The sequence below is a fragment of the Glycine max genome, chromosome 19 (assembly GCF_000004515.6).
Source record: "Glycine max cultivar Williams 82 chromosome 19, Glycine_max_v4.0, whole genome shotgun sequence".
Lineage (NCBI taxonomy): Eukaryota > Viridiplantae > Streptophyta > Magnoliopsida > Fabales > Fabaceae > Glycine > Glycine max.
The window spans coordinates 47496773-47510865 of NC_038255.2; the positions used below are offsets into that span (position 1 = coordinate 47496773).

Genomic DNA, 14093 nt, shown 5'->3' on the forward strand with positions numbered 1-14093 from the left:
AGTACAACAAACAAGCTACAGTATCATCAAAGTAGTCACCAGAATAGGCCTTGTACGGTTTGGATAATTTGCACAAGATCCTTAAAATCACACACAAGCGATTAAAGGAAATAAGAAGGGAACTTGGCATTGTATTTTACAAATGAATGAATATCTCTACGGCCAGTATCTCTAAATAACTTTATGCCTGTTTGAATTACCCTTCCGAGCCAGTGAAAACATATTCATTGTCCATTTGAGAGAAGCAACACACTTTTAAAGTTTTCAAAGGGTAACACAAACATGCTATTTGTCAAAGAAACCTCCAAGCTGAGATTGAATGCATTGGGGTCCCTTTCCATCCCACTATAAGACACTTTCCATTTTTTTCTATAGTGCAGAATTTCCCAAAAGAAAACCCTTTGGCAACCAAGTGAGCATGGTACAGAGATGACTCACTAAACCCGGTTTCAACCATTCTGTACCTTGCAAAGAACCTTCTCCAAACATCTATCTTCACATTTCTAACTGTCCTTTCCCTTCCTTCCATAGCAACAATGTCTCTTATCCCTTCAGATAATACTGCTTCTATTGTCATTCTGCACTCAATCTCATGTTTTATGCAGGTTTCAAGGCAATCAAAATATGCTGAGTAGAAGAACAATGCTTCAATGAAGCGGTTCACAAAGGAGGGCGAGTTATGGTTTGCTTCTACTTCAAGGACTATCATTATAACTGGTTTGATATTTCTTATAACTCTCATCAAGTTTTCCATACAATCAGGCCTCGATACCATGCTCCTTAGAAAATATGGAGAGTAGACTGCCACAGCTTCATCCTCTCCAATTTCGAAATGATCTTCCCTTATTTCCGCAATGTCGGTCACAAAAACTGTCTTATATGAAAAGGGTAAGTTCAAGGATTCAGCAAAACTAGCTAACCTTTTGCCAGTCTCTTCTATCATGGTTTTCAATGAACTAAGTCCAATGGCAGTTATCTTCAAAAGTTGCACTATGCGATCCCGGCGCTCTGCCAGTGCTTGCATCAAAGCTGTGTATTGTACACCACTTCTTATTTCAAGATCTATAAGATGGATTTTGGTCTCACATGCAACATGCTCCACTATAGCTTGTATCCCAGTGAATTGCATTACTTGATTGAAAGGAACTTTTAGATGGCATTTAAGGGCAATGTTGGTGTCCATCTTCTGAAGTAACTCCCTTTCTTCATTTTTCCCTGATCCCTTAACTGTCATCCTTCCTGTTTCTTTGTATATTCTCTCTCGAAGTGCTCGAGCGAAATGAAAGATAACTCTTTGAACAGGGTTTGCACTGGCATTTGAACTCCATTCACAATGGAGAAGTAACCCATTTGCACGTTCGAATTGTTGGCAGCCTACCCTCTCGGCTGCAGCTAGGAGAAACTGAGCAAGTTCTATGTCTCTATTTTCTTCCTCAGACAAACCACCAAGATCCAATCCGTATGGATGCATAGGGATGTAAAAACTATCATTCCAATGCGCAGAATATTGGATATACCTGTTGAGAAGCATGGCAAAGCCCTAAGATTCATAAGAGAGATATTGAGAAATATCATACTGAACAAAATATATATATAGTTCTTTAAGTGTTATTTATGTTGTTTGTCAATAAGCATTGAAATTTTACCTTTGTAATGGCATATGTTGATATTTAATACAAACTTTTATTATATAGATTACACATAAGTTTTGTCCTATTAAAAATGTGTTATTGATTGAAAATACAATTAGGCTATATGTGCCTAATGTACTAATGGAGAATAACAACTATAGACTATCCATAACTAACCATATCTAACTATCCAACTATAGCTTCCTAATCAATTCAACTAATATATGCAACAATACCTTGCTCCAGCCACTCTTATTATTTCTTCAGTTGACATCTTCTGGCGATCAAAGGAAGTTTCAATATTGCTTAAGGTGCTTATATTTTGCTCGCTTAGCCTCTTGAACCGGCTTCCGTAATTTCTCAAGAGTTCTAAAGATGCTAATGATGGTGTTGGTGCCACCTGCTTATTGTATTCAACTGGTTCTGTACTTGCCACACCATGTTTCATTAGTCCTTCAGTTTCCTGAAATAGTTGTGTTGGTTGCATTTGGACATCAGGGTCAAAGTTGACCTCTTCCAACATCAAGTTATCAGCTTTGGGTTCTTGTAGCTGTTTCTGATCTTGATATTTGAACAATTTGACTCCTTTTCCATTCTCAGCAGGGAGAGGATCAATCTCTCCCAGCAATTCCATTCCAGAGAGACTCTCTTTACCTTGGAACACATCCTCTTGTGTAGAACCATAACCCATCTGGGTTCCTTTGAAATTTAAATCTGTGGAAGAAAATTGGTCAATTTCCATTTCAGATTATTTCAGATTACAACAGAAATCAAGAAAGGTTTCAGCAATTTATACTAAAGACAGCGTGCGTATCTAGATAAACATCGAGGTGAGTGTATTCATAATCATGTTTCAAGGTGGAAAAAGAATACTTTAACGTATAAATGATTGAATAAAAAACTCAACATGACGAAATTTATGAAAGTGATTGAAACGTGTAACTTTGATGGTGATGTCCTCGATATTTTCATTACAGTCGTCAGCCAGCAATATCTTGATCAAATAAAAACGTTGCCATGACAAATTACAGATTAGTATTTAATTATCAATAATTTTATTGTTGTGGAAACAATGGTAAGCATCTGGAGTGTTATATCTGAAAGGTTTTCATAAGAAGTTCAGCCAAGGTTGATTAGACGGTCCAAGAAAATGAAGGAGGGATTTAAATAAAATGAGAAATAGGCCTTTTCCAAGAAAACAAGGGAGTCCAACAACAGTGTAACACCAAAGTGACTTTATCGATACATAAGATCTTAATCCTTCAATAAATTTTTGAACAAATTAGACCGACCTCCTCTTAATTTAACACTTATTACATGGACATCCCTACACAAATTTCTTCTACCTTTTACATTACAGATACACCCCGTGTGCTGTAAAGTAAATTTTTCCGTTAACTCAAACCCATCACATGCTAGGCACGTGATTCTTTAATTTAATTTTAGGACAAAAAACCTTTATCTTCCTCACTTTACCCATTAAAAGCATTCAACAATGTTTTCTTGAAAAATTGGTGCGCATGACTGACTGGTTCTTCTTCGTGGATTTCAAGTTGTTGTAGGCGAAGGATTGTTCTGAAGCACTACTTGAGCTAGGTCTCTTGGCACATTGAAGGTTTGTAGTCAAGTTTAAGATTTGCATTTTCCCTCTTTTTTTTTCTTCCATTGAAGCACGCTTTGATTTGTGATTTGTTCATTAGATGAACGATTCTCCTTTCCAAATTTCGAACCAGCTACAAATCCCCACCTTTGCAAATCTCTAACCACTACTGCCTACCAACAAACTCCTTCAAATAATCGCCCAAGAAATCGCAGAACACAAAATTGCAATGTCTTCGTGGCACAACCGTACAATAGCAGCTGTGTCACCTCACTTCGGGATCAAGGATCGAAGCCCTCCTCAAGGTTCACACAACGAGACTGCCCAAAAAATCGCAGAACCCAAAATCGTAGAACCAAGATCACAATGTCGTCGTCGCACCACCACATGATAGCAACGGCGTCGCACCACTTCGGGATCAAGGGTCGAAGACCTCCTCAAGGTTCACATAGCGCCATCGGAGCTACCATTTTTGCAAACCCTAACACATAAAATTGGGGCTTTTGAAATTCACTCAGATAAGGCTAATATGGGCAATTCAAAATTAATTACACCGTCAGTTAGGGCCGAGCATGGGTCGGGTTCGGGTCCAACTCAGGCAATCCGGACCAATCCGATAAGTTACAAAATAGGCCTAATTCTGACCGTTTTTTGTCTTCGGATTATGCAGATTACGGGTGGGTCGGTTGGGTCTAATCAGGTTGAACTAACACACTTTGGATTTTTTTTTTCAAATTCTTACTTAATTTATTCATTTGGATTGGACCCATATTGTTGAATCAAATTTTAATCAGGAACTTTGTATAATAAGTGTTAATCAGGAACTTTTAATATAATTTGTTCTAAATGTTATAAGCATAATATATTTATAATTTTAATTTTGAAAGAATAAATAAATGGTGAGATTGTGATACCTCACATGATCACTTATTTTTTTTCACTTAAAAAGATGTATTCACCTAATTAGTTCAGGTCGAAATTGGATTGAGATCAAAATCTCCTAAAACAACTTACCCGAATTTAGGACCTACTCTATGAAAAGGGTTGAAGGCGACAACAAAATTTTATTCTTACTGTGTATGTGTGAGTGTGACTCACTTGCTTCTTTACAAACACTACACTCTTAGTCAAGTTAAGTTTTTCATCCCCGTATTATTTTTATGAGAATTCCGAGGGACTTCGCTTCGAACTTTGCTCATGAAACTACGGGATAAAAACTGTAAAAGGAATATAATGTTAAATAAGTTATTGACAAGTGATTTGATTTATTTTCATTTCAAATGACTAAAAATAATATTTTTTTAAATAAAGTGTTTCCTTCTTATCAATTTTTGCAATTCCACTTATAAAAGGATCTTCTTTTCTTTTTTCCACTTGTTTCTATTTCTATTTTTTCGGAATCTAGTTTCATTTTATGCCATATTTTGAATAATGAAAAATTCTTATGTTCTTCTGATATGAGAACTTTTTTTCTTACACATAGTCATTTGCTTTTCCCTTGTATGAATGTAAATTACTAAAAAATTATCATAAACTAATTTTTCTCTAGTCACCTTGATTAGTATGCCCCGGAGTGGAAAATAAAATAGGGTATGAAAATGAGTTAGTTCATGGGTGAAGCTTTTAAAAAGGAACAAGCATGGATTTCAGCCAACATATCCAAATTGTGGTGGACTATTGTTTGGGGCTTGCTTATCATTTCAACAACCTTTGTGTAAACATTGGCCACGGATTAGCAATGGAGAGTGAAAACAACAATAGTCATGTTTTTATCAGAAAATTTAGTAATATTTTTTTAAAATTTAAATGTATATTTTATTAGTTTGATTTATTTTTAAAAATTTCAAAAAAAATTCGATTACACTTTTTATTTAATAAAATTTTCACATAATGTTACATTTTTCTAATAAATTTTAACAAATACTACTAGAGTATGTTAAAGAAAATTATTACATCATTTTCTCTATACAATTCCCTGTCATGTGGATATACAATCATTTATCATGTTAGATGATGTACGGGTAACAATACAGTCAATACTCATGTTTCTATTTTTACTTTGCCATGTGACCTGTGAATCATACCACAGTCACAATATTTATGACGTATCCAAGAAGAAAGCATAACTTAGATAATTAAGTAATATTGTTGAATTAAATTATCATAACGTTATGCACGTGCTGTCAATACAAAAATTGAGTACCAGTTCATTACAATTTCAAGAAAGTGTAAATGCAATCTTGCAATGTCTCTAAACAGAGACTACAATGACAATTAATTAGTGAGTTGGAGACAGCTAAACAAGTACATTAATAAAATAAATAAATACAATTACAGCAGCATTGGTGAAATCAAATTTACACTTTATCGAAGTTAAAGAACATGCATAAAAAGAAATTACACCTTATCATCAATCTGACAATGTTCCACCACCGTTGAAACCCCTGTTGCCCTTCTTCTTCTTCTTCTGCATAGACAAACAGTGACCATCCACATAAGACCCCTTAGAACCCTTACTATCCCAATTGTAAGAGTAAGATAATAAAGCCACCACCCCACAAAATCACTAACTCTCACATCCATCAATTGCTCTGTCTTGGCCTCAACCATAACCACCAAACTCTCCACATCCTCCCTCAATCTCCACCACCACAATGCACCTAAGCTCGCCGCCACCACCACCCTCTCCACCCATTTCTCTTCTCTCGCCGCGACGCCGAACACGGTGTCGTCCACCACGGGCCTCACCACCATCCTGGCCCAAACCTGCATGGTCTCGTGCAACCCCAAGAGGAATACAACTCTGCTTAACAAGATTCTCTCAACACCAAATTTAAAACTCATCGACTCATCATTAGAGTCATAGAGCCCCGCCTCAATGCTCCCCTCTATGCCCAAACCAACGCAAACTTGGAACGTGCAAAGAACAATCCACGCAGTCAATATACGAGGTTGAAGAAAAGTGCTTGATGATGATAACGAGTCACTCAAAATGATGATTTTTCCCGTTAAGCCGTGGATTAAGGAAGCCATGCTAATAATGGACACAAGAACGTAGAGAATGAGAGGGTTGATGTGAAGGGCGAGAGTTAAAACATAGGGAAAGTGTTGTGGTGAATGGTACCAAGCGAGGGTTTGGAGATAGTATTGCGCATCGGAGAATTTGGCTAGGAGAAGAAACGAGAGGGGTAAGAGGAGGGAGAGGAGGGTGAAGGTGATGAGGTAGAACATCTCTTTTGGAGTTAAGCACTTGAACTTGAAGAGCTCTTTGGCTTTTTGCTGCAGATTACCCATAGCAACCATTAGTGGGTGGGTCTTTGCAACAAATTAAACACCACCTTTTATTCACAAGCTACGTATGGGGATAGATTAAGTTCAATATTATTGAGGTGTGTCTTTCTAATCTCTATATACGTGACTTAACAACTAGTTGTTGCTGGAAAAGGAATTAAAAGTGGTTGCCACGTCCGTTGTTTGTTCAGTTGACATTTTTCAGGACATGGTCTTCAATTGATCATTGTCCATAGAGACCAATATATAAACTTCATTCTTTTTATTATATCTTTTGCGCGTTGGTTTGGTAGTACTGTGGAATATCGATTCAACTCGAGCTGTTTGGCTCCAATTTTGACGGGTAAAAGGAAACTGCCATTGTCACACACAAAAAAAAAAAAAACATAAATGAAACTGCCATTTGGAAATCTCTGCTTTGTCACCAGATCGATTCTGTGATTTTTTTTTATTCATTAAATAAAACTTGTCTTCGTTTTGTTACAAAATGTAGGCCTATAATTATTTATAGGTGTTTTGCAACTTGTATCCACTATAAATATATTTCAAATTAGAAATATGCACATCCTATATGCATTTTCAGGATTATAAATCACAGGAAATTAATATTTTTGACAAATAATTGATAATGTTAAAATTTCATAAACCAATTAGTTGAGTTTAACTGAAGCAGTTACTTATGACATCATGAAATAAAATTTGAATTCTAGATGCTTACTTTTTAGCGGAAGAGAAATATCTACTTTAAAGATCTAATTATATTTCGAATATGATTGTCTTCTTATCAAGAAAAAAAAATCTAGAATTTATGTACATTTTTGTTGTTTAAAAAATGAATTATAATATTGTCAAAAATACGTATAATAATCTGCTAGAGTCCCTTTTAATTATATATAAGTGATTTTAAAATATGAAAGCAACGTGATCTCACCGATACTTACGTAGTTTGAGGGACAAAGGAATCAACAATTTGGAAATGTAGCTCTTAACTCATTACTAAGTGTATCAATTTGTCTCAAGTAGTAAAGTAAGTGTTGATATAAATGTTAGAACCTAATATGTCTTATTTGTTTAAGATATATTATTTGAGATTTTTCTCTATCAATTAAGTAAATTTTTTCTACCCACATCTATTAACATACTCGCCCTTAGTGTCTCATGATGATAAATTTATCTTATCTACCTATCTGTCAAATGTCTTTGCAAAGAATTAATAGATGCAATGCATGAAGTTCTAATTCTATATGTTTGTTTTGATGCATGGGCATAATGCAGTCAGTCTATGTCTAGCAATGATTTTATTAATATATCCCTTCTTTTTAGTTTTATTAGAAATTATCATATGTCAAATGACTAATTTCTAAAACAGATGCATGCAGGACCTTTCTTGTATTTCTATTAAAGATTATCCTCTATTGAACACCTAACCCTTAAAAATGATGCAAGGATGAATGATGTATGAAATTAAAAGTAAAAAAAGATAATAGGAAAGTCAGACCCTAACTAAGGGTTTAGCTTCTCATATCTATAAGGGGTCTTACACTAGAAGAGGGGTATAAGAACTAATGGAGAATAAGGGATGGAAAAAGAGAATAGAGAATAATGAAAGAGAATAAAGAATTCTCTGAGTGATCGGAGACTTCGTGTGTTTCTTCTCCTTGACTTAACTTGTTTTTTTATAATTGCTAGAGTGGAGTTGGCTTGACTCTCTTGTTATATAATTGATGAGGTAGACTTGATGGGGTAAACTTGGAGCTAATGCAAAAAATCTTCATTATTTATATTTTTGATATTTTCTATATCTTTTTTATTTTAATGTTTCCTTTTCATATTTACAAGTCATAAATAAGAAAAATATCAATTCATATCATTTAAGATAAAAATAACTGCTAAATAAATATTTTTAAAGATATTTTTATTATAAAAAATAACTCATATTTAACGATTATCAACAGTTATGTGGTTCCCACCTTTCAATAATATATAAGATTGATCCAAAATTCACATCCATAATTAATCTTTTCTGTGTTTTAAATATTAGAATTTTTTAATATAAAGTAACCGGAAGATGGATCGTTATTTCACGATTCGGTATTTTTATACACATTTTGCGGTTAGTGAGAGAGAAGGATGAGTGACAAAGTGAATGATTGAGCCTCCGTTATCATAAATTCATAATTCATAATCATAAGGAGAAAATATAGGTGTCACTGTAAATGTAATATTGATAATCTCTTCATCTGGGTACTACATATCTTGGTTGGTTACTGCTTAAGGGAAGAAAAAAAGTCCTAATAATTTATTTTTTAGGTTAATTGTTTTTAGAACAAGACAATATAATAATTCTAAAACAGTGGACCTTATATTTATGAAACGAGTAAATTAGAATAAAATATTAAATATTATAAATTTGCTGTTAGATATTGACTATTCCTTTAACTTGTGATCATCACAGTACCAGTGTATTTTGAAATGAACTCAAAATACATTTTAAGTTGTTCTCATCCGTCTTAGTATTATATATTCTTCTACAAATTTTAATACCGTAAAATATACTGAATATTAATATCATTTACTTTATTTTATAATTCAGCTATACATAACATTAAAAATAATATATAATGTCTATAAGTCCGATCGACTTGCATCTAATTTCCTATATTATGAGTTGTTATTGAATTGAATCCAAATTTGAATAAAATAACTATCAAAATTTTAAATTGAATCGACAGTAAAATAAACTCATCTCTTGACGATGGAAAGTGACTGTGAGCAGCAGGTGAAGGGTGAAGTTTTAACTGCTAATGGATTAATTTAAAAAGGTGGGCAGTTGGTATAGAACAAAGGTAGAGAGTCCTTGGATTGGAGTGGTGAATTATTTTATTTTCTTCTATCTTGTTTGGGACAAGAGGTTATGGATTGGTTAATCATTTTTTTGAAGCCTGACAATCTAAATTGGACTTCCAAGTTGTGTTGCTAGGCCCTTTTCTGCTTTCTCATCCACAAAAGTAAGTAGGCCCACCTAATCATAATATATATTCCATGAAATTCAATTGTCATATCACTGGATCTTTGGAAATTGAGACAAAGATGAATGAGGTTCCAATCCAAGAAAAACAGGATAGCCCCATACTGAAACGGGGTTTATAGAGCTTAATTTTAATATATTATTAATGTAAAAAATATATTACTAATTAATTAAAAAATCTTATTGTATAATTTTTAAAATAATTATTATAAAGATAATAAACTTAAGTTTATTATCTTAATTAATTAAAAATAATTATTATCTTATTTTAAAAATTATACTAATAAGTTTTTTATTTAATTAGTAGTATATTTTTTACATTAATAAAATTGCTTGTCCATGTATTATATAATTAACAATTCTAATATTGATATGTAAAATTTTAAAATTCAAATATAATAGTTATAAAACATTTAAATAAAATATAAATATAAATTAAGAAAAACTTTGATAAAGTAAAATAATTACAAAAATATTAAAATGTGATGATAAATCAAAATTATAATATATTTGAAAAAAATATTTTATAATAATATAACTTAGATATTATTAATTTAATTTTATATAAAAAATAGACTTAAATATATTTTATATAAATAATCTTTACGATATGTTGAAAGGACCTTCGATCAAATTCAACTTTCGAAATTCTCTTATTGTATTTATCTCCACGGTATTTTAATTTGAGCTTTATTGCCTTTAATTTTCTTTATCTTTTTATCTTAATTTATCTTCACTTACACCAAGTTCTTCCTAAAATAGGTTGGAAATTCCTAAACGGAAAGTAGATTCTCGTTTTGGGTGTCGCTTGACTTTATTTTGGAATTGTGTTGAAATAATAGATTTCTTTTCGATTAATTTTCATGAAAGTTACTCCATTAGAATTCTTTATTTCGTTAGAATAATTCTTAAGGTCTTTTTGTATCTTCTTTTATTGAAAGGAATATTCAATAAAAGCTTATAATAATTATGTAAGCTTTTTTTTCTAAAAGAAATTAAAACTTAAAAAAAATTTAACCCAAAAGTTAAAAATATTAACTTAAAAAGTATAAAAACTTATATCCCACATTTTTTTAAGTTTAAAAAAATGAGTTAAAATTTATGAAACGTTGATTTAACTGTAATTGAATCATTACTAAATCAACAGTAATTAATATTTTAATATTATACAACATATCAAATAATAAATTAATATAATACATTTAAACGCACAATACACATAAAAGTTGCCCAAGTAAAAGGAAGGTGAAATTACTTTTTGTCATATTGTATACGTGTTTTATATATAAGTATTTCATAATATATATAAAAGATAGTTTATTTGATTAATTTTTAAAATAAATTGTTTTCTTAATAAATGCTAATATAATTAAACTGATAAATTACTAAAATAACATTTTCATCCCATTTTGGTCAAGCCAACGCAACACTGGTGTACCCATTATTGATCAACAATCAATTCTATCGGTACACATTTAAATTAACTTACGTTAAAGAAGTAATTACGTTAAAAAAATGTAAGAAAACTAAAAAAAGAAATGGGACTGTTTGGACTACTAGTGTAGCCACCGAACATAGTTTTAGTATGTGACTGAATGAAAGCTCTCGCTTATTTCCTCACAAATGGGATTGCATTTTTGGTTTCACATAGGATATGTATTCCACGTGGCAGTTGTGTATTCTCTGTAGTAACGAGCATGGCCAACCTTGGTGCAGCCAATTCTGGAAAATATCTCTTAAATTAATTTATTTAAGGCTGTCAGTGGGGTTACTCGGGAGGCGGTGTTTAGACATGACAACCGGTGCATGGTGAGAATAGGTATTGCCTTACCTTCTCAATCTCTTATTTGGACTCTCTGATATATATTCATATCTATTTTCGATATTTGATGGGTTAAAATTCGTATCCTTTGCGTATCTCCATCCCTACTCATTCCTTGGTTCAGATTTATAAAAAAGTTTTTTTTTTTTATAAATTTTTTTATTGAAAATCTTATTTAAAAAAAAATAATTATTACACATTTATTTTTAAATATTTATATTTACATTACATTTATCTATAAAAATCATTAAGAAACAAAATATTAAATTATATAAAAATTATAAAAAAAATTGACAAGTAATTAATAAAATTTTAATAATTTCAATAACTAAGCAATTACGGGATGAGTATGAAATGAGTAGTGACATCTCCGTCCCCGATCGAATAAACTCAAAATCTAAACCTGAATCCAGTCAACTTAGATATTCCTTATCAAAATCGAGACAAATTTAAACCAATACCCATATATACGAATTTCATTGTAAGAGTGGTGTTAGTGATATGTGCATACTTGCTCATAACTTTATATTAAATGAGTGAAAAGAAAGCGAGAAAGCAACTTGCAGGCTTTGCTATTATCTCTTCCCTTGTCCTTCTTCCTACTATACTATATTTTCTCTCTCTAATCAATCATAGTTCTGATCTTCATACACTTACCCCGGAAACCTCCATTTCTCAGATCAAGCTTGCACGAAGACATTAAAAAATAGAAATACATACATAGCTATGGACAATAATACTTGTGCCTCCTCCCAACTTGAGTCAGAAGAAGCATCTTTTGAGCACAAATCAGAAACTCAAACATCAAAGAAAAGGTGGGTTAAATACTTGGTTAACAAATTGAAATATTCAAACTACCTTTTTTTTCTTCTAATTTTGTTAAACTGGTGCTTGGAAGTTTTATATATATAATATATGTTGTGCATGTGACAGGAAAATGGTTGAGAAAACAGTTGTGGCAGTGAGGACAGGAGAGAATGTTGGCAAGCTGAAGAATGAAGGGCTACCTTCGGATTTTTGGTCTTGGAGGAAATATGGACAAAAACCGATCAAAGGGTCTCCATATCCAAGGTGTACATTCTTTCTGCTACAAGATGGTGGTCTATAGTCCATATTCACAGTCTTTGCTTGTCCTTCCTCGTGATTCCAAACCCACATAAAAATTATAATTCAGAAGAATTTTTTTTTTATCAATTTAGTGTCTGTGCCTTTTAGTTCTTGTTAGTTGTTGCATTTCATTGCATTATAGTCAAATTGAATCACTCGGTTAGGATATCCACCTAACTACATTCACACTCACAGACCCTGAGACCCAAGAGGCAGCAAAATCTAATTATTTTGTTTTACTTTCACACTACAATTAAGTTAAACACAAGCTAATTAACCATCCATCACATGGATCAATTGACGTTATTTTAACTTAACATGGTCTCGAATTCGACTCTGAATATGTAACCGCGTGAAAAAAGAATTTTAACATGTATAATAGCTCTACTTGACTCGAGCCGGTCTCCAAATCGTAATTAAAATAAGTTCAATTATTTACTAAATTTTTGCAAGATCTATAAGTTTGTTTTTGCTACAATTATTCAGGGGCTATTACAAGTGCAGCACATCCAAAGGTTGTTCCGCCAAAAAGCAAGTAGAGAGATGCCGAACTGATGCTTCAATGCTCATAATCACATATACCTCTACACATAACCATCCATGCCCCACTGCCATCACCACAAATTCACCCCAACAACCAAAAGAATTATCCGAATCCGAAACCACCCAAGACCTCTCAGCTACCACAAAGGAGGAAGACCAAGAACATATAGAACTAGAAGAAGAGCAAAGGGATAATAATAAGCCCAGTGATGAAGTTACAAATGAAGAAAATTTTCATTACTTGCAATCTCCTATACGTTGCTCCGGCCAAGACATCATTATAGAACAAGAAGATCCTTTCAAACTAAACACGGAGAAAAGCCATGACAGAATGGATCTCCTCTTAGAGGAAGAGCCTCTTTGTTTTGCACAGCTTAAGAACTTGTCTGCTTCCAAAAACGAAGAGCTTGACTTTTTCGATGAGCTTGAGGAGTTACCCATGTCTTCATCTTTCTTGCACTTTACGAGAAACATTTTTTCCGATGAAAGGATTCCCGTTGCCCCTTCTTGATTCAAGTGTTGTTTTCTCGGTGCTTGCTTTGCTAGTTTATGTATTGTTTTCATCCATGTTATATATCCATTAATTTCATCTAGTTTTTCAATTCGGAATTTTTTCTCTTTCTTTTGTACCCTTTATTTATATGATTATATCTTATACTTTTATTGGTTCACAACTAAGCATAGTTCATCACTTTGGCATGAGCAGAGTTAGTGTGTAGACAAAATCATCAGCTTTTGTAGTTAAAGAATGATGGCTTGACTTACAATTTATTTCTGTATTCAATTTCTATATTATGCATTAGCTAGGTAGAATATAACAAGTTTTCATGTAATACATAATATTCATGATTTTGATACTGGAACTATCTATTGTAAGTTCTTTTTTTAGCATCCATTTTTTGTTATATGCTGATGTAGTGTAAAAAAATTTAAAAATACATTTTACTGAATGATCTTAATATTGACATTAATACATAAATATTTCTTAATAAATTTTATATTTTAAGTTTCTTATATGTTTGTGAATATACAATAGATGCTAAAAAAAAAGAACATACAATAATGAGAAAA

At 32.4% G+C, this 14093-nt stretch overlaps 4 protein-coding genes and 1 long non-coding RNA gene across 5 annotated transcripts; 2 read left to right on the forward strand and 3 right to left on the reverse strand.

Annotated features, from left to right (window-relative positions):
• Window positions 1-44: 44 nt before the first annotated feature.
• Window positions 45-1547, reverse strand: LOC102663581 (DELLA protein GAI1-like). The gene has a single exon (XM_014771438.2). The coding sequence runs from the start codon at window positions 1529-1531 to the stop codon at window positions 293-295; it is 1239 nt and encodes a 412-aa protein (XP_014626924.1). The 5' UTR covers window positions 1532-1547; the 3' UTR covers window positions 45-292.
• A 301-nt stretch (window positions 1548-1848) lies between these two features.
• Window positions 1849-2373, reverse strand: LOC106797224 (uncharacterized). Its single transcript, XM_041012744.1, has one exon. It carries the CDS (start codon window positions 2371-2373, stop codon window positions 1849-1851), a length of 525 nt encoding a protein of 174 aa, XP_040868678.1.
• Window positions 2374-3118: 745 nt separating this feature from the next.
• Window positions 3119-4064, forward strand: LOC121174145 (uncharacterized). The gene is made up of 2 exons (XR_005889989.1): window positions 3119-3246; window positions 3332-4064. It is a non-coding gene; the product is annotated as an uncharacterized lncRNA (long non-coding RNA).
• Window positions 4065-5366: 1302 nt separating this feature from the next.
• On the reverse strand, window positions 5367-6669 carry LOC100820518 (uncharacterized). The gene has a single exon (XM_006604680.4). It carries the CDS (start codon window positions 6532-6534, stop codon window positions 5629-5631), a length of 906 nt encoding a protein of 301 aa, XP_006604743.1. The 5' UTR covers window positions 6535-6669; the 3' UTR covers window positions 5367-5628.
• A 5213-nt stretch (window positions 6670-11882) lies between these two features.
• On the forward strand, window positions 11883-13769 carry WRKY8 (WRKY transcription factor 8). Its single transcript, NM_001361257.1, has 3 exons — window positions 11883-12187; window positions 12306-12443; window positions 12966-13769. Exons 1-3 carry the CDS (start codon window positions 12099-12101, stop codon window positions 13531-13533), a joined length of 795 nt encoding a protein of 264 aa, NP_001348186.1. The 5' UTR covers window positions 11883-12098; the 3' UTR covers window positions 13534-13769.
• Window positions 13770-14093: the final 324 nt, after the last annotated feature.

Bases quoted from the DNA above. Each gene is read 5' to 3' on its own strand.
- LOC106797224 (XM_041012744.1), bottom strand. From the start codon at position 2,373: ATGGAAATTGACCAATTTTCTTCCACAGATTTAAATTTCAAAGGAACC.
- WRKY8 (NM_001361257.1), top strand. From the start codon at position 12,099: ATGGACAATAATACTTGTGCCTCCTCCCAACTTGAGTCAGAAGAAGCA. The intron at 12,188-12,305 runs GTGGGTTAAATA...TGCATGTGACAG, and splicing joins ACTCAAACATCAAAGAAAAG to GAAAATGGTTGAGAAAACAG. The intron at 12,444-12,965 runs GTGTACATTCTT...ACAATTATTCAG, and splicing joins AAAGGGTCTCCATATCCAAG to GGGCTATTACAAGTGCAGCA.
- LOC100820518 (XM_006604680.4), bottom strand. From the start codon at position 6,534: ATGGTTGCTATGGGTAATCTGCAGCAAAAAGCCAAAGAGCTCTTCAAG.
- LOC102663581 (XM_014771438.2), bottom strand. From the start codon at position 1,531: ATGCTTCTCAACAGGTATATCCAATATTCTGCGCATTGGAATGATAGT.